Source organism: Onychomys torridus, chromosome 20, assembly GCF_903995425.1.
Source record: "Onychomys torridus chromosome 20, mOncTor1.1, whole genome shotgun sequence".
NCBI lineage: Eukaryota > Metazoa > Chordata > Mammalia > Rodentia > Cricetidae > Onychomys > Onychomys torridus.
Window position 1 is genome coordinate 13,863,813 of NC_050462.1, and position 18,174 is coordinate 13,881,986.

The 18,174-nt window shown below is 44.8% G+C and overlaps 1 protein-coding gene across 1 annotated transcript in view; it reads left to right on the forward strand.

The window, feature by feature from the left end:
• The window catches only part of Ccdc38 (coiled-coil domain containing 38), a 47,240-nt gene that overhangs the window by 26,245 nt on the left and 2,821 nt on the right, over positions 1 to 18,174 (forward strand). Inside the window, exons 7-12 of the mRNA XM_036170226.1 lie at positions 2,592 to 2,743; positions 4,961 to 5,069; positions 7,272 to 7,313; positions 9,264 to 9,336; positions 12,629 to 12,780; positions 14,664 to 14,799. Of these exons, the coding sequence (XP_036026119.1) occupies positions 2,592 to 2,743; positions 4,961 to 5,069; positions 7,272 to 7,313; positions 9,264 to 9,336; positions 12,629 to 12,780; positions 14,664 to 14,799 (664 nt within the window). The remainder of the gene's footprint in view (positions 1 to 2,591; positions 2,744 to 4,960; positions 5,070 to 7,271; positions 7,314 to 9,263; positions 9,337 to 12,628; positions 12,781 to 14,663; positions 14,800 to 18,174) is intronic.

Genomic DNA, 18,174 nt, shown 5'->3' on the forward strand with positions numbered 1-18,174 from the left:
TGCAGGAAGGCTCTGACAGACGAAGGGCTGAGATGCTACAACAGTGAGAGGGACCAGCAAGGTTCTACATGAGGGAGGCTGGCTTGGGCCTTCCTGTTCTGTTTCCAGCTCTGCTTGTGGGTCTGTTGGAAACATGACTGGGAAAAACCAGCCTGGAGCTGGGAAAGCACACAGCTCAAATCTCTAGGTATTGTTGGTGAGATCATGGGCATTCATCAAACGTCTACCATTAGTAAAGGGATGCAAGTAATCCGTTTCTTTTTCCCTAAGAGGGAAAGAAGAACATCTGTTGCTTAAAGTTTTTTTTTCATTTATTTTTATGTTATTTTATGTATAGTGGTGTTTTGCCGTGGTGTCAGATCCCCTGGAACTAGAGTTACAGACAGTTGTGAGCTGCCATGTGGGTGCTGGGAATTAAACCAAGGTCCTTTGGAAGAGCAGTCAGTGCTCTTAACCACTGCACCATCTCTCCAGCCCCTAAAGATTAGTTTTTAATTATGTATTGTGGTAGTTTGAATGTATTTGGCCCCCATAATCACACAGGAAGTAGCACTATTTGGCAGTGTGGCTTTGATGAAGTGGGTGTGACGTTAGAGGACGTGAGTCATGGTGGGGAAGGCTTTGAAGTTTCTTATACTCAGGATATCCACAAACACACATATCTTAGTTAGGGTTTTTATTGCTGTGAAGAGACACCATGACCATGGCAACTCTTACAAAGAAAACATTTAATTAAGGGTGCTCACTTATAGTTCCAAAGGTTCTGTCAATTATCATCATGGTGGGAAGCAGGCAGAGGTGGTACTGGAGCTGGGACTGCTACATCTTGCAGCAAACAGGAAATCGACTAACACACTGACAGTATCCTGAGAAATCTTCTTGGAAGTGTTTCCTGAGAGCACAGAGAAGCTGTGTTCCAGAGGCAGCCATGGTTATACCCTGCATTAGCAGCAGGACTTGGTAATGTGTAAGCATCACCCAAATGGTACTGGTTCTGAAGGCAAGAAGGGGTCATGGAGAGTACCTGAGACTTGGCACTGTGAGACATCAGGAGAGGCCATTGGTAAAGGTGCAGCCTCAGTGGCAGTTGAAGGCTCAGGACTGAAGGGATTGTGCAAAGAAATTGAGGCTTGGTGCCATAAAAGGAGCCTATGAGAGGCTACTGGTGACAGTGCAGCCCAATTGCAGCAAAGGAGCCCAGCATCTTGAAGATTCCAGCACCATAGGATGACCACCAAGAACATTAGCATCAGTACAGGGGAGCCAACCAGATCCTAGAAGACAAGTTCCATGCGCTGCAGAGGGCAGAGCCAGAGAAGTGATCCATGCCCTTTGGAGGAATCTAGAAGACCGTGAGTGAATCCCAGATGACTGAACATTGAGTTATTTACACTGTTGGAGTTTGGTTTTGCTTGGTTTAGATTGTGATGGTACCCTGGTTCTTCCCCCCTTGAAGAAGGTCTTTAATTTTGATTTGTAAAGGAGCCCACAGATTGAAGACTTGAATGTTTAAAAGAGATTGGATATTGAAAACGATTGGTACTGCCAGGAGCAGACATATCTCACTGTCATGAAAAGCCTTATGCTACTAAAACATCTTAAATGCCATATTCAAGAAAGCTTGCTACAAGATATCCTAAAGAGACTGAAATTTCAATGTGTTTGGATTGTAAGGACAGTGGGACTTTTAAAGTTATTTATGATTTTAATGTGAGATCTTGGGGATGAATAAGAAAGGAAGGACTTAATAGCGATATGTTTGTATGTCACGTTGGCAAGGGTCAGTTGTACTGGTTGGTTTTGTGTGTCAACTTGACACCAGCTAGAGTCATCAGAGAAGAAGGAGCCTCAGCTGAGGAAATGTCTCCATGAGATCCAGTTGTAAGAAATTTTCTCAGTTAGTGATCAGTGCAGAAAGGCCCAGCCCAATGGTGGGTGGTGCCATCCCTGCCCTTGTGGTCCTGGGTTCTATAAGATAGCAGGCTGGGCAAGGCAGGGGAAGCAAGCCAATAAGCAGCACCCCTCCATGGCCTCTGCATCAGCTCCTGCCTCCAGTTCCTGTCCTGACTTCCTCCAGTGATGGACTATGATGTGGAAGTGTGAGCCAAATAAACCCTTTCCTCTCCAACTTGCTTTTTTGTCATGGTGTTTCATCCTAGCAATAGAAACCCTGACTAAGATAAAGCCCTATTTTTAAATTCTGTACTGATTGTCAAGTATGTGTGTCGGGCATTCTGCAAACTGCTTACATATGTCAGGCCCTGGTGAGATGGTAGCTCCCTTGCTTACCCTCATATAACCACTGTCTTTTTTACTTTCCAAATTCCCCATATGGCTAAAGTTTAATAGAATATAATGTTTCTGACAGAAATAAGCCAGCAGAGCAAGCCTGTCACCAGCCCACTCTCTGTGTGCATGTACCTGGCCTGTTTTCGTCCAAGAACAACTTCTGGGCTTCTTTCTGCTCATATCTTTCAGAAATGCACAGTTTGTGGCTGTGTTTACAAGTCACATCAAATGTGCTGTTGTGCAAACAAATGTTGGAGAGAATTTTTCATGGCTGTGTAACCATATCCTCATTTCTTTTGAAGTGAAATAGCAAAAACTGAATTCCTCCTCAAGGAGTACATAAAATATGGATTTTTCCTGCTGAAGTTGTCTCCGAAACACTGGCAATTGCAGCAATCACAAAAAAGAGCCCAGGCAGCAAAGAATACCTCCATTTTCCCAAGACTCTTAGAAAGTAAGTCACGACAGGTCTTAATTCAAGCTAAGTGAAAACCCTGATTCTAGAGTGGTCTGCTCAAAGTTTATTATTTCATAGTCAAAACTGAAAAATCAAAACTTGGACAAGGGTTCTTCTTACCTTTTTTTAAAGATTGATTGATTGATTGATTGATTGATTTTTGGTTTTTTGAGACAGGGTTTCTCTGTAGCTTTGGAGCCTGTCCTGGACTAGCTCTGTAGACCAGGCTGGCCTCGAACTCACAGAGATCCACCGGCCTCTGCCTCCCGAGCGCTGGGGTTACAAGGGTGCACCACCACTGCCCAGCCTTATTTATTATTTTTATGTGGTGGTTTGCCTGCATATATGTTTGTGTGACAATTTCAAATCTCCTGGAACTGGAGTCACAAACAGTTGTGAGTTGCCATGTGGGTGCTGGGAATTGAACCCAGGTCCTCTGGAAGAGCAGCCAGTGCTCTTAACCACTAAGCCATCTCTCTAGCCCCACCTCTTACCTTTGTTATCAGATATTATTAATTTGGAAGCTCAAATTAGCTTCAGATATAAAACAACATGAGCACACAGAAAATACATTATTTATAGGTGATACGATGGTATCTCAAAAGCTGTTTGGTATTATTAAAGGCCTCTATTGTAGCTGAAAGTTTTCCTGTGTCCTGCCCAGCCTGCAGTCAGGAACAAATCTCTCTCATCCACCAGTCCCGCAGCCACTTGGACCCAAATAAACACACAGAGGCTTATATTATTTTTAAACTATGGCAGGCTTCTCACTGGCTAGCTCTTACATCTTAAATTAATCCATTTCTATAAATCTATACTTTGCCATGTGGCTTGTGGCTTACAGGTACCTTTACATCTTGCTTCTCCTGGAGGTGGCTAGCAGCATCTCCTCTGATCTCTTTTTCCTTCCTCTCTCTAGTTAGAATGTCCCACCTAACCTTATTCTGCCTCACCATTGGCCAAACAGCTTTATTTATCAACCAATCAGAGCAACACATATTCCCAGCATACAGAACATCACCCATCACTCTATAATAGGATTGATCCGTGGATACAAGGCCAATTATACATTATTAACCTAATATACTAGCTGGAATAAACTAAATCTGTTCACTGAAACTGTACAAATACTCTGAAGTCAACAAAACAATGACTTTAATGTGTGTTAGAGCAGTGCTGTGCCAGTGTGAGGATGTCAGTTAAGGAGCAGAGATAGCGCCCATTATGTAAACATTTCATATCTGATCCAAATAGAAACACATCAAAACAGAAGGTTTTTCTTTCCAGCAACCCTGGAGTAGCTAGGAACAGGTTCACTTCCTCTTGAAGAAAATTCTGAAATAGCAGATAGAATAACCGATATTGGTGGCTAAGCACATAGCAGAGTCATCCCTAGGAGAGAGGGAAGTAATTAGGTAACTGCCAAAGTTCTCAGCTGCTGCCTGAAGCATTTCCAGAATTCCATACAAGAACAGGAAGTTGCTGGGCAGTAGTGGCCCATGCTTTTAATCCCAGCACTTGGGAGGCAGAGCCAGGCAGATCTCTGTGAGTTTGAGGCCAGCCTGGTCTACAGATCGAGATCCAGGACAGGCACCAAAACCACACAGAGAAAAACAAACAAACAAACAAACAAAAACAAGTATAGGAAGTCTAGAGGGAGCCCAGATGATCTGAACATTTACACCACAGAAATTGGCAAACTAAAGATTGGAGAATTTGTTTTGCAGGGTACTGGTTGTAAGGGATATCAGTGATGGCACTTGATCAAAGCTCATTAAATGATGTTTAGCAAGAGAAAAAAAATAGATTGAAAGCAGCAATATGTTTTCGTATCAGTTTAAGGTTTACTCGTCCTAGACTTCTCTTCTAAATGGGAGATACTCAGAACCCAGCAGACCTCTCAGATGAGTGTCAATAGCTTCCATGATTTCAGGAGCCATGATGAACTGATGTTGAAAATGGAGGCCTCCCTCCCCCAAGCCCCAAATGGTCTATTCCCATCTCTTCTCCCTATGTCAGAGAGGAGTCCTCGCCATCAGCCAAGTAAGATCGCAGGTTACCAGATCCCCATTTGGGATCCCTATCCTACATCTCCATCATTGGAAGATGATAGTAACTCTGCCTTCACACTGAGGCAAAACTCTCATCCTTAGGAATGTACCCCCCACTTCTTTCTCCCACAAACATTCTTTTCTCTTCATTTCCCATTTCTAGGATTCTCGATAAGTTCAAGTAAAAGAGACAGAAGCATTGACTCGGACCAGCTATCTTTTTCGGAAGAGCACAGTTCAAAAAAAGGGAGCCAAGGTGAGAGCCAAGGCCTGTGACTGCATTGACCAGAGCCTCTAAGGTGGAGATGTGCTTACAAGGAGGCTCTGCTGGAAAGTGTGTGTGGGTGGGGAGGGTGGGGGTGATGCCCATATCACCCCTGATCCCGGGGAGCCAACCATTCTGTTCTCTGTGATATTATCACAAAGACACATCCAAGTGGACAAGGATCTCATCCTAAATGTCCCCCCAATCCTTTGGGTCAAGGCTGCCTTCTGATGACAGTCCCTTATCCTAGCCTGAGACATGCATGTGTGACCAGTTGAGGATACTCAGCCACAGTCAACCATGAGCACTCTCCATCACCACCCCACACCAGGGATTTGGACAGTGTTTTAACATTGTTTGACTTGGAAATCAACACTTAGAAACCATCAGATGCCATGAAAATATCCAGATCTCCATGTTCCCTTGAAAACCATCAGACCTGACGTCTTGGCTTTAAGGATGTTTCCTGTGGGACAGTCTTCCCTGTTAAGTGATCCTACTTCTTACCAGGTTGCCTTCTGTAGCTAAAGTTTTTCTGGTTTGGCTTAGCTCCCGCAGCCCTGCGGCCAGCTGCTTGGACCCAAATAAACACACAGACGCTTATATTAGTTAAACTGTTTGGCCTAATGGCTCAGGCTTCTTGTTATCTAGTTCTTATATCTTAAATTAACCCATTTCTATTAATCTATAAGTTGCCACATAGCTTGTGGCTTACCAGTACTTTACATCTTCTCATGGCAGCAGTGGCTGGCAGCGTCTGCTGACTCAGCCTTCTGGTTACCAGAATTCTCTTCTCTGCTTGTCCCGCCTATCCTACACTTCCTGCCTGGCTACTGGCCAATCAGCATCTTATTTATCAATCAGTGAGAGCTTCCCTCCTGTGCCTAGCCCAATTTGGGCTGTGATCCCCAATCCAGGCTGACTCTTGGGTCCCCTTCCCCACTAGATCCTGCCACTAAGCAGCAAATGTATTTTGGGGTTAGGGTAAGAGCAACAGAATTGCCTGCCCAGAAATGACCATGCTATACGAGCCTCATGCCTATGCGTTCAGCCAGATAGTTAAAAGTGAGTTTTTTGTTTGTTTGTTCATACTTTAACTTAGGAGCCAATTGGAGCCTACACATAGCATATTACTTTACCTGCTGGGGGGGGGGGTGGGGCTCTGTGATAGTGTGTAGGGATGAAGGGGAGGAGGGGGTGAGTACCAACGGTATCTTCTGAAATGTTGAGTATAAGCGTTGCCCCGTTTAAACAGCACGTCTTAAAAAATGGTTTCAGTAATATGTGCTCACATGCTAGTCTAAAAGTGCTAACAGTGTGTATGATGAGATACTTCAATCTTCCCCCCACCCCCCTCCTTTCCTCCTCTTTCCTTCATCCACTTCATATTTACTGAAGGTATACAATGGATTTCAGGCACTCAAAAGACTTGGGGTACACAAAGATAATGGCAGACAGTTTCTGCACCCCGGCACCGTACGGTACAATGAAGAAAGTGGTACAATAGGGATCGGCAGTAAGGGCTCAGTGGAACAGGCCCAGCATGTAACCTCTACCAGGTCACAGTGGGGCTGGGTTTTGAAAAATGAGTAGGAGCCTGCCAGGTGGAAGGTGGCAAGGGTGAGGTCCACCGTGGACACAAAGTAGAATAGGAAGGATAGCGGAGAGCCATAAGGTGTTGGTAGGTCCTGGGCAGGTGGATGGAGACGCCCAGGGCCAACACTGGCCCACGTGTTAGTTTTGGGTGCGGGCTGGACTTCATCTTGAGTCCACAGATGCAGAGAAGTTGAGTACAAGAGGCCTACCGCCGGCAGGTAGGTCTGTTCATGCTAAGGGCGGAAGTGAGTATCGCTTTTGTTTCCTTCCCCAATTCTTTTAAAGCCTGTGGTTAGAAATAGAGACTGCTAATAGGGAGAAACAGACCATGCCTTGCATCTCATTTCTCCCCCTCACTTGTGATTTTCAGTCATCAAGTCCCACACGGCCACTGTGTTTTCAGCTGGACACTCATGCTTGGGGGCCCGTTTCAGCAGAATAAAAGAGCTCTGTTTTCCATACCGTCGCCATTTTGATAGCAAAACCACGTTTTAATAAAGAACGGGCACCAAGCGACAAGGGCTCATCTCTAACGGTGCTCTCCTTCTTTTCCTCTCCCATCACCCATGGCACGGACCTTACCTGGATTTTGAGCAGGACAGGGACAGAGGAGATCTACTCTCGGCACAGACACCAGGAAGGCCTCCATGTTCAAGTATGGCACAAACTTACTCAACTCCGATAGAACCATGCATGGCTTTTTAGAAAATAACTCTAGCTTTTCCTCAACACAGAGACCTCGTCTCTAAGCCTGTGGTCACACACAGTGGAGTCAGTGGTGGCCAAGTATGCACCCCCTGAGGTGCCCCAGAATTTGATTAGGACCCCAGTCACAGAAGTCACCAGATCAGTCACCCTTGGGACTCCCCCATCTGGCTACTCTGCTAGCCTGTGCACCTGCAGTTCCAACCTGCATTTCCCTGCTGCATAAAGCCTTTTTATTTACTCTTTTTTTTTTTTTTTCCTGGAGCTGAGGACCAAACCCAGGGCCTTGCACTTGCTAGGCAAGCGCTCTACCACTGAGCTAAATCCCAACCCCTTTATTTACTCTTGTTTCTTCCCTAACTTGCTTGCTAATTCATTATTTCATAAATTGTTCACTGTCAACCCGAGCTACCCAAGAGGTGCTTTGAGGAGATAAATGACTGTCTGGGTCAGACATGTTAGCCTTGAGGAAGGATTCTGAGCCAAGACTGCCATTTCCATGACAATCCCCGAGGTCCACAGGGACAGCTGACTCCTGAATTCCAGGGATCCTGGGGTCACCCCACTTCTGTGGCATTTAGCCCTCACTATTTTTTTATATAAATTTCATTTTTTAGATTATTATAGATTCACATGCAGTGACTCTTGACCTAGTTCCTGCAACAGGAATCCTGTGCCACAGCCAGGATATCAACCTTGGCCCAGTAAAGGGCAAAATGTTACCACTGGATTCTTCGTGTCCAGTTCCCTCTTCACCTGGCAGCCATTAATCCGTCCATTTCTCCGGTTTTGTCATCTCTAGAATGGGATGTAAATAGGATCATGCAGTGTGTAACCTTTGGGTTTTAATAATAATTCCCAGGAGATCCAACCACACTAGACCGTGAGTAGCTGGTTCTCCCGCTGCTGAGCAGCACTCTGTGGTCTGAACGTTGTGTACTTGAACCGGTCACCTACTGAAGAGTACCCACCTGGGTTCTAGTTTGAGGCTATCATGAATAAAGCCACTGTAAGTTTATTTATTGAACTTTAACGAATATTTTACTGGGCTGGAGAGATGCCTCAGAGGTTAAGAGCACAGGCTGTTCTTCCAGAGGTCCTGAGTTCAATTCCCAGCAACCCCATGGTGACTCACAACCATCTGTCATGAGATCTGGTGCCCTCTTCTGGTGTGCAGGCATACATGGAGGCAGAACACTGTATACATAATAAATCTTTCAAAAATTTTACATAATGGGTGTTTGGCCTACATGCACATATTTGCCCCATGTGCATGCAGGTTCCTTGGGGCCAGAAGAAGGCACTGAACCCCCTTTTTTGAAGTCCTCTGTTGATCCACTTCGATACTGACAAAACAGACATGGCAAAGTAGGCAGTCACGTGTTTCTTTTGAGAAAGCAAGCTAATTTTTCCGATGCCCCTGAAAAAAATCTTCTGTGGGGCTTGGCGCTTCTGTGTGGTCTCGTGGCATGTGTGACTCTGTCTGGGGCTGAATAGGATTTTCTTTAGCACAGCTGTGGAATCGTGGGGTGAGCAGTCCCCTAAAATCAAACAGTCTAATGAAAAGAACTGTCATAGGGGCTGGTGGGGCTGCTCAGTGGTTAGAGCACTGCCCTTGCAGAGGACCTGGGTTCGATTCTCAGCATCCACGTGTTAGCTTATAACTTCCTGTAACTCCCATCTCAGGGCATCTGACCCAGCCCCCTCTTCTTAGTTCCATGGACACGAGGTATGCCTGTGGTACACTGACATACATACATGCAGACAAAACACTCATACACATAAATCTAAATCTAAAAAAAAGAAGTCTGATAGTCAGGGTTCCAAGTCAGTTTTGAACAAGGCAAACTTACTAATGGAAAATGACTCAGAAATGATTTTTTTTTCCTCTTTTTTACAGTCCGCCTGAAAGCCTGACCTCAGAGGACAGTTTGGAGCTCTTTCTGGAGGACGAGACACTGGAATTTGATCTGGTAACAGACTGTTTCCTGAGTCTGGCTGTATGTGGCCTACATGTTCATTCATTTCTTCTAAAATAGCCTATTCCAAACAGATCACAGACTTTCCCTAAGGAACTATGACATGATATTGTTCTCAGATCCTGTCTATTACCAATCTTTGTCATCAAATCATCTGTGAAAAATACATATAAAGATCATATGCCATCCCTTCTGAGGGTGAAGCAGCAGAACCATAGATTTCAGGCCAAGAAGCTGGATGTGACAGAGCCAACTTGTAATCCCAGGACTTGGGAGGAAAAGGCAGGAGGCCGGCAGCCCCAGGTCATTCTCACATATCTAGCAAGTGCGAGGCCAGCCTAGCCTATGAGAGACAACTGACTCCATAAACAAAACCAAAGCAACAACAAAATTCAAGACCAGTTTGGGCTGCATAGTGAGTTCCAGGCTAGCCTGAGGTACATAGTGAGGCCCTGTCTCAGAAACAGAAAGTCATTTGGAGCAGATATAAATCAAACCCTTCCTGTAACACCTCCAGCTTTTAGCTTGCTTATCATGGTGTGTATTGTGTGGGTGTTTAAGTTTGCCAGCGTGTGAGCACATGCGGGCCCGTGCATTCCACTTTACTTACTGAGACTAGGTTCCTGGCTGAATCTGGCGCTCACCTAGCCAGCTTGCCCCGGGAAATCCTGTATCTCTAACCTCCCCACCACTAGGATTACCAGGGGAGAGTGTTGGGGGCGGGGGTGGGGTGCTGCCACACTCACCCATCTTCTACACAAGTCCTTTACACTCTGGTTCTCATCCTTGCACACCAGATGCTTCATCCACTCAGCTAGCTTGCCAGCCCAGGATTTCTTTTCATTTTGTTGGGTAAGCAGAATCATAAATAATCCTCCCGCAAAACAGCCCCTTATTGCTGCAGAACTGACTGTGAGCTTACCTCAATCTGAATGCACTCACAAAGGCTTGAGAGTGATCTTAAAAAGAAACAAAACAGGGAGGGGCTGGGGAGATGGCTCAGAGCACTGGCTGCTCTTCCAGAGACCCAAGTTCAATTCCCAGCACCTACATGATGGCTCACAACCATCTGTAATGAGATCCGATGCCCTCTTCTGGCCTGCAGGCAGACATGCAGATAGAGCACTCATAAACATAAATAAACCTTAAAGAAGAAAACAGACCCATCAAACAGTCCCCATTACTACCCAGGACATACCTTACTCAGATCACCCTGCATTTAAAACTGTTCAAACGCATGGATGTCCATCTTAGCATTTTCAATGTGCAATGCATCAGTGTTGACCATACACACCCCATTGTGGGGCAGATTCTACATCTTCATCTTGCAAACCTGAAGCACTGTGCCCATCCAATACCCACTCCAACCTCCACCTCCTGGCAACTATCTTTCCACTTCTTGTTTCTAAGAGACTGGCTATTAAGTAAGTGGGTTGTACACTATTGGTCTTTTCTTTCTGTATGGGGGTGGGATGGGGGAGAGACTGGGCTCTTTCACTTAGCCTAATAATCCTCAAAGCTCATTTAACCCAGGCAGTGGTGGTACATGCCTTGAATCCCAGCACTCAGGAGGCAGAGGCAGGCAGATTTCTGTGAGTTCGAGGCCAGCCTGGTCTACAGAGTGAGTTCCAAGACAGCCAGAGCTACACAGAGAAACTCTGTCTCAAACCAAACCAAACCAAACCAAATATGCTCATTTAAATTACAACATAATGGAGCTGGGGTGCGAGCTCAGTAGGTACAGTGCTTACAAGCACAAGGACTTGATTTCCAGTCCTATAACCCATTACAAAAAGAAACCAACCAGGCATGGTGCTGTGTGCATATAACCCTAACACGTGGGAGGTAGACAGGCAGATTCCTGGGGCCTGCTGGCCAGTCAACCTATCCTATTAGTGAGTTTCAGGACTTCGAAAGGTTTTGTCTCAAAAAAAAAAAAAAAAAGAAGGTAGTGCCTGAGGAACCCCATCTGAGGTTCTCCTACAGCTCCAACACACATGCGCACACATACCGGCACACATATGTTCATAACCACACAAATGTACTGTAGAAGAATGTCTCCTTCTTTAGACTGAATAACATTCTATTGTGTGTATACTGTACTGTATTTCCTTGTTCACCCATCTATGAATATTTTTGTTGCTTCTGTGTCTCGGCTACTGTAAATAACAATAACACATTACATTAATATATAAGTCATCTCTTAAATGCTTACTTAAAGCAATACTTACTCTTAAAAAGCCAGAGCATAGCCGGGTGGTGGTGGCTCACGCCTTTAATCCCAGTACTTGAGAGGCAGAGGCAGGCGGATCTCTGTGAGTTCGAGGCCAGCCTGGGCTACAGAATGAGTTCCAGGAAAGGCGCAAAGCTACACAGAGAAAACCTGTTTCGAAAAACCAAACCAAACCAAAACAAAAACAAACAAACAAAAAAAAAAGCCAGAGCATATCAAGTAACTAGCATTGGGAGGAAATGAAGCTCCCTCAGTTTCCTGTCTTTCCTGCGCCCCCCTCCTCTCCTCGTCTGCTGTAGCCTTTATCCATTTACCCCTCTTTTCCTCACTCACCTTTCTTGTCTCTCCCCATACCCCAGTTTACCATTTACTATCTCTCTCTGGGAACAAGGTGCAGCTCCCTTACAGTTCTCTCTGCCTCCCTCATACTCAGAACAGTCACTCTAGTGTGGATTCTGAACATTTCCAAAAGCATTTGTGGGCTGGAGAGATGGCTCAGAGGTTAAGAGCACTGGCTGTTCTTCCAGAGGTCCTGAGTTCAATTCCCAGCAACCACATGGTGGCTCACAACCATCTGGTGCCCTCTTCTGGCCTGTAGGCATATATGCTGTATACATAATAAATAAATAAATCTTTTTTTTTTTTTTTTAAGCATTTGTGAGGTCCCCAGTGCTGGGGGTGGGGCACGGAACACTGCTGCAGACTATGTAGCATCTGCATGGATGTAACATCTTGGGAATGGGCACCTAGTGGAAGACTTTGGGATTGTGTTCTTCAAAGGGAATTAGGCGGGTCCCCCCCCTCTCTCTTTACCTCTTGGCTACTGTGATGTGAACAGGCCTCCACCACATGATCCTGCCACAGTGTACTGTGGCATCATACATCTATAATAGTCCCTGAGCAAAAATAAATGATTCCTTCTTAAAAGTTAAAAGTTGGTTTTCTCAAGTCCTTTGCCACGTGCATGGGGAGCTGATGACAGCTCCCTCCCTATATGGTCTAGACCAGCCCCATGAACAGAGTTGAGAGCCCCTTCTTCTCAATGTCGATTAGATACCAGAGATTTACTTCAACGAGCCAGAAGAGTTACTCTGGGTCCTCAAAGAGCTGGAGGAACAGAATCTCACCTTGGTCCAATATTCCCAAGATGTGGATGAGAATCTCGAAGATGTCAACAAAAGAGAAAAATGTATACAGGATAAGATGTGAGTACATTAAAAAAAAAAAAAATGTGAGTACATTTCTCCTATTCAACAGTTTCTAACCAGAGGCCACATCCAACTCTCTTGGATGTCTCTTCTCATGGTTTAGGCCAGGGCTTTAATTAGAAATGATTTACATGATGGGCATAAAAAAGGTAGAATTTACATTTGTACAGAGTAGGCTGGTTTTAATTTAATTTTCTTCCTGTTTCCTCTGACTATTGAGATGACACCATTGCCTTTGTTCTGTCCAGGACAGATGTCAGCTGGCTAGCTATCACTACCTAGATTGAGTGGTAACAAATGCAGTTTTCCTTGGGTGTGAAGCTCAGCAAAATGACTTTCTGTGATTGAATACTATGTCATTTTATGTGTGCAGCAGCAATGCGGGCCTATTATAGAGGAGACTAGATGACTCACAGAGTCCCCTACCCTAAGATGACAGTTTTGAGAAAGAGCTTCAGATCATAGAGAATAAAGCTTGGTATCCATTTGTTTGCAAAATGTGTAGAATTGTTCAGCAGAGTTTTCTGGATCAGAAGATGGCAAACTTTTTAAGAAATAGGCCAAACTAAATTTAACTTCGGAACCAATTAATTTGCCCAGAAGGCAAGAACCCAAAAACTAATCAATGCTTCCCAGCAACCCCATTGTGCCCTTGCTCCTGACCCATCATCCGGTGTATGGTGGCTGTGCCACAATCCTCCAGACAAGGTAGGCATGTTTGGGAGGGAAAGGGATCTATGTCCAAACCTTTGGAAATTTTTTTAAAGATTTATTTATTCATAATGTGAGTGCTCTCTCTGCATGTACACCTTTATACCAGAAGAGGGCACCAGATCCCATTATAGATGGTTGTGAGCCACCATGTGGGTGCTGGGAATCAAACCCAGGTCCTCTGGAAGAGCAGCCAGTGCTCTGAGCCATCTCTCCAACCTGTGCTCTGGAGGATTTTTACCAGAATCTCAAGGCAAACTAGTCAGGCGTCCCCATTTTCCCTGAAGCTGTGGTCATTCTGATGATCCTGTCAGCTTTGGGAACAGTCATATGCTGGAGATGGCACAGCTTGGGGTCCTGATGCTACACTCTGCTGATTTCTGTTTGGGTCTTGAGAGGAACCACAATGGCAGAGAAAGGGAAGAAACTATCTTCTGATGGAAGTTAAAGCCTGCATTCAAGCATGTATTTGCCCAGCTGTAACTTGAGGGTAGACCTGAGGAAATGACTTGGGATAAAACAGTCACTGAACAAATCCCAAAGCAAGTTCGAATCCCATAACCTGCATACAGCCAGATGTAGTAGCGCACATCTGTAACACCAGTGCTCCTAAGGCAAGATGGGAGGCAGAGACAAGAGACTCCCCAGAAGCCCAGGGGCCAGACAGCCTGGCATTTGCTTCAGTGGGTAAAGATGCTGCCTGCCAAGCCTGAGTTCAATCCCCGGACTCACACCGTGGCAGGGGAGAGCCGAGTCCTTCAAGTTATCTCTGCCTTACACACTTACCATAACATTCATCCCCCTCCCGACTAATACAAACAAACAAACAAACTTTTTAAGGAAGAGGGCCTGTCTCAAACAAGGTGAAAAGATCAACATTTGAGGTTGACCTCTTGACCTCCATGGCAAACACAGGCTTCCACTCCTACATGCATGGTAACATAGACCCAACTCACACGGTTCTCTCTCTCTCTCTCTCCACTCTCCTTTCTTCCCTCCCTCCCTTTTTTCTCACACACACACACACACACACACACACACACACACACACACACACACACCCCGAGCTGTATGCTCTTGCTGGGTGCCAGGTGCTGACGTATGCCCAGCAAGAGGACTGAGTCCCTCAACCTCGAGCTGCAGACAAAGGTGTCCTCCTTTTGCCACAGAAACAACAACATCGAGTTCCTGATGGAACACAAGCAGATGCTGAAGGCGAACTGTGAGCGGGAGGAGGAGAAGGCAGCGGAACTGGAGCTGAGGTCCAGGCTCTTCAGTTTTGGAGAATTCAATTCCGAGGCTCAGGTACATTCCTGACCTGTGGTAACTTTCTCTCCTGGTAATAGGCCTCCCTGTGTGCTGAGCATTTAAGAGGGGGAGTTAAGGCAAATCCACAAATTGTTGACAGGAACCGAAAACCAGCCTGCAATTTTGCTACAAGATAGGAACCATTTATACTGACCTTGGGGTTCACATGAAATGTTGCTGTAGGTATTTCAAACTGCATTTTTCTGTCGGCGGATGGTACCAATCCAAGAGACAGTAGTAACACAGTGAACACACGCACTTAACACTGAATAGACAATCTGCCCAGTCTAGACAGTGTGTCAACTTCTACGGGCCCAAACAGACTGACTCATTTCCCGGCACTGTGACACATCCTAATACCCTTATCTATTGACAAGTCCATCCCTCCCAGTTGAATGCAAACCCCTCCATACAGGGACTAGTCTGTTAATGAGCTCAGTGTCCCCAGAGTGTCAGTGCTCAATAAATGTTTGTTGAATGAATGATCAGGGTAGTTTTCAGATCCACAATTAACTTCAACTACCATTGGTTTCTTGGAAAGACCTCAAGTGAAGTAAGGACCCAAACCTGCTATGTAGGGCTAACATTATATGTACGATTGTGAATCTTGACTCTTCTTTAGACAGAGGTAGATTTGCAGAACGGGCTGCCTTAGAAAACAGGCAACCATCCATCCCTACCTACATCACTAAAGCAAAAGTTGTATGTGGCTGCTAGGCACATGCATGGGCTAAGGCGTGACAGCATGTCTTAGAGCTATGGCAGGAAGTGTTCTGATTTTAAATTTAATCAACCATGTGGTACAATATACACAAAATCCACCACCTAACCATTCGAGTGTGCAACTCAATGGCATTATATGCATTCATAGAGCATAACTGTGACCAGTCTGTTTCCAAAACCTTTCTATCACTTAAGCATAAGCTTTAATATCTTAACCATTTTTTGAATGTACAGTTTGGTGGTGTTAAATGCATTCACACTGTTTTCATTCAAGAATGCCTTTCATCTTGTACAAGAAAAGCTGCTTACCCATACATACACATCCCCATCCCTTTCGTTCCCACATGTGCTTTTTGTCTCTGAATGTGACTCTTCTGGGTATCTTGTGTAAGTGGATATGTACAGTACCTGTCCTTTGTCTAGAGCTCCTATTACAAAGCGTAATGTTCTCCGTATTCATCCACATTGTGGCACATATCAGAATTTTGCCCTTTTTAAAGCTAAATAATATGCCATCCTGTGGACCATACTTTGTTTACTCATTCATCTACTGATGGACACAGGTTATTTCTATCCTTCAACTCTTAAATAATTCTGAAGCTGACTGCCCTGTAAAATAAAAGATAAATTATTTGGGGTTGGAGAGATGGCTCAGAGGTTGGTTAAGAACACTGGCTGTTCTTCCAGAGGTCTTGAGTTCAATTCCCAGCAACTACATGGTGGCTCACAACCATCTGTAATGAGATCTGGTGCCCTCTTCTGGCCTGCAGGCATATGTGCAGACAGAACACTGTATACATAATAAATAAATACATCTCCCCTCCCCCCTCTAGCTGAGGACCTTGTACTTGCTAGGCAAGCACTCTACCACTGAGCTAAATCCCCAGCCCCATAAATAAATCTTAAAAAAAAAAAAAAGAAAAGAAAGAAAAAAAAAAGATAAATTATTTGTAATATTTAACAGTACCCACACCTCAACAAAACCCCTCTCATCTCAGTGTAGGGAACTATAAGGAAAAAAAAGAAAAGAAAACGATGTCTTCAATACTTTTAAACATTGAGTCAACTAAGAGAAGGGAGAATCTAGCTGTGAAAGGCCCAGGGCTCAACGCCCAGATGGTAAGAGAGCTAAGAATTGGTCTGAGAATTTCTTAAGATGGTCCACAAAATAACAATCACAAGTATAAAATGGTCATTCACGCAGAATTTGCAGGCATGCTCTGGAGTACGGGGCTAGTAACTCATGGTCTTCTAAGAAATATGAAGTATGGGATATGGAAGAAGGGGGGATAACTGAAAAATTAAGAGAAGTGGGTTTTTTGTTTGTTTGCTTTTGAGACAGGGTCTCATCTAAAGTTGGCCTCAAACTATGTAGCCGAAGATAGCTTGGGTTTCTCCTCCTCCACTCCCCTCTTGAGGCTGGAATTACAAGCCTAGGCCACCAGACTGTTCCAGGCAGTTCTTAGGTACCTCTCATGAATACTAGACAAGCACTGGACCAAAGCTGTACCCCCTAGACCTTTGAATGAGGTATTATAGTCTTAGTTTTCCAGTTTCCTCAAATTCTTCAAACCTCAAAACATATAAAACAGAATCATATAAAACAGAATCCTTTATGACTAAAGATCCATTCCTAATTTTTAAGCCCCCCCCCCCCCAGGTTTATTGAGGACAATGTGGCACACCTGATTTTGGTATCCATAATTAGGGACTTCAAACCTGTAACAACAAAATGAGTATTTTTATTCTTTCAAAACTGCCACACTTACAAACGTATTCAATTCCTTAAAATGTTTTCCTGACTCAGTATTTTTAAAATAAAAATTTAAACTCCAGAATAACGTTGACATTGAAAAACAGGTAAACAGTAAGTTTACCTCTTGAGGAATTTTCTCAAGTGAACGCAGGCCCCAGCAGAGGGACGGACTGACTCCTTCCAGACCCTCACCCTGGAGCTCCATCCTTCAAAGGTGACTACTGTTCTGAATTCTCACCATCAATTCACTTTGCTGTTTTGACTTCTAGAAACAGAGCCATGGCCTGTGTCTGCCTTTTTCCCTCTTGTCATGTTTTCGGGGTTCACCCACGTGGTTTTCAGTAACAGCGGTTTGGCTTTTAGTGGCCTCGGGATGACATGTTTGCTAAATGTGGTCATCTCTAGTTTTATGTGTGTGCATGAGGAGCTCACAAAGTTGAGCTGGGAGGTGTAGAGATATGGATTAGAAGTATACACTCCGGGCTGGGGATTTAGCTCAGTGGTAGAGCGCTTGCCTAGCAAGTGCAAGGCCCTGGGTTCGATCCTCAGCTCAAAAAAATAAAAAGAAAAAAAAAAAGTATGCACTCCTTGGAAGGGAGTTTGAAACACTGCTCATCAGGGCCCGTTCACTGAACAGGCACCTTGTTATCCGGGTACTGTCTTTGATCCTTCTTTCTGCCCATTGTCTCCTCCCCCGCCCTCTGCTCACTGAGATCCGCCTGCCTCTGCCTCTCAAATGCTGGGATTATACGTGTGTGCCGCCACTGTCCAGTAATGGAGTTCCGTCCCATGTCCCCCTCTTCCCCCAGACAGGGTTTCTCTGTGTAGCTTTGACTGTCCTGGAACTCACTCTGTGGATCAGGCTGGCCTTGAACTCACAATCTGCCTGCCTC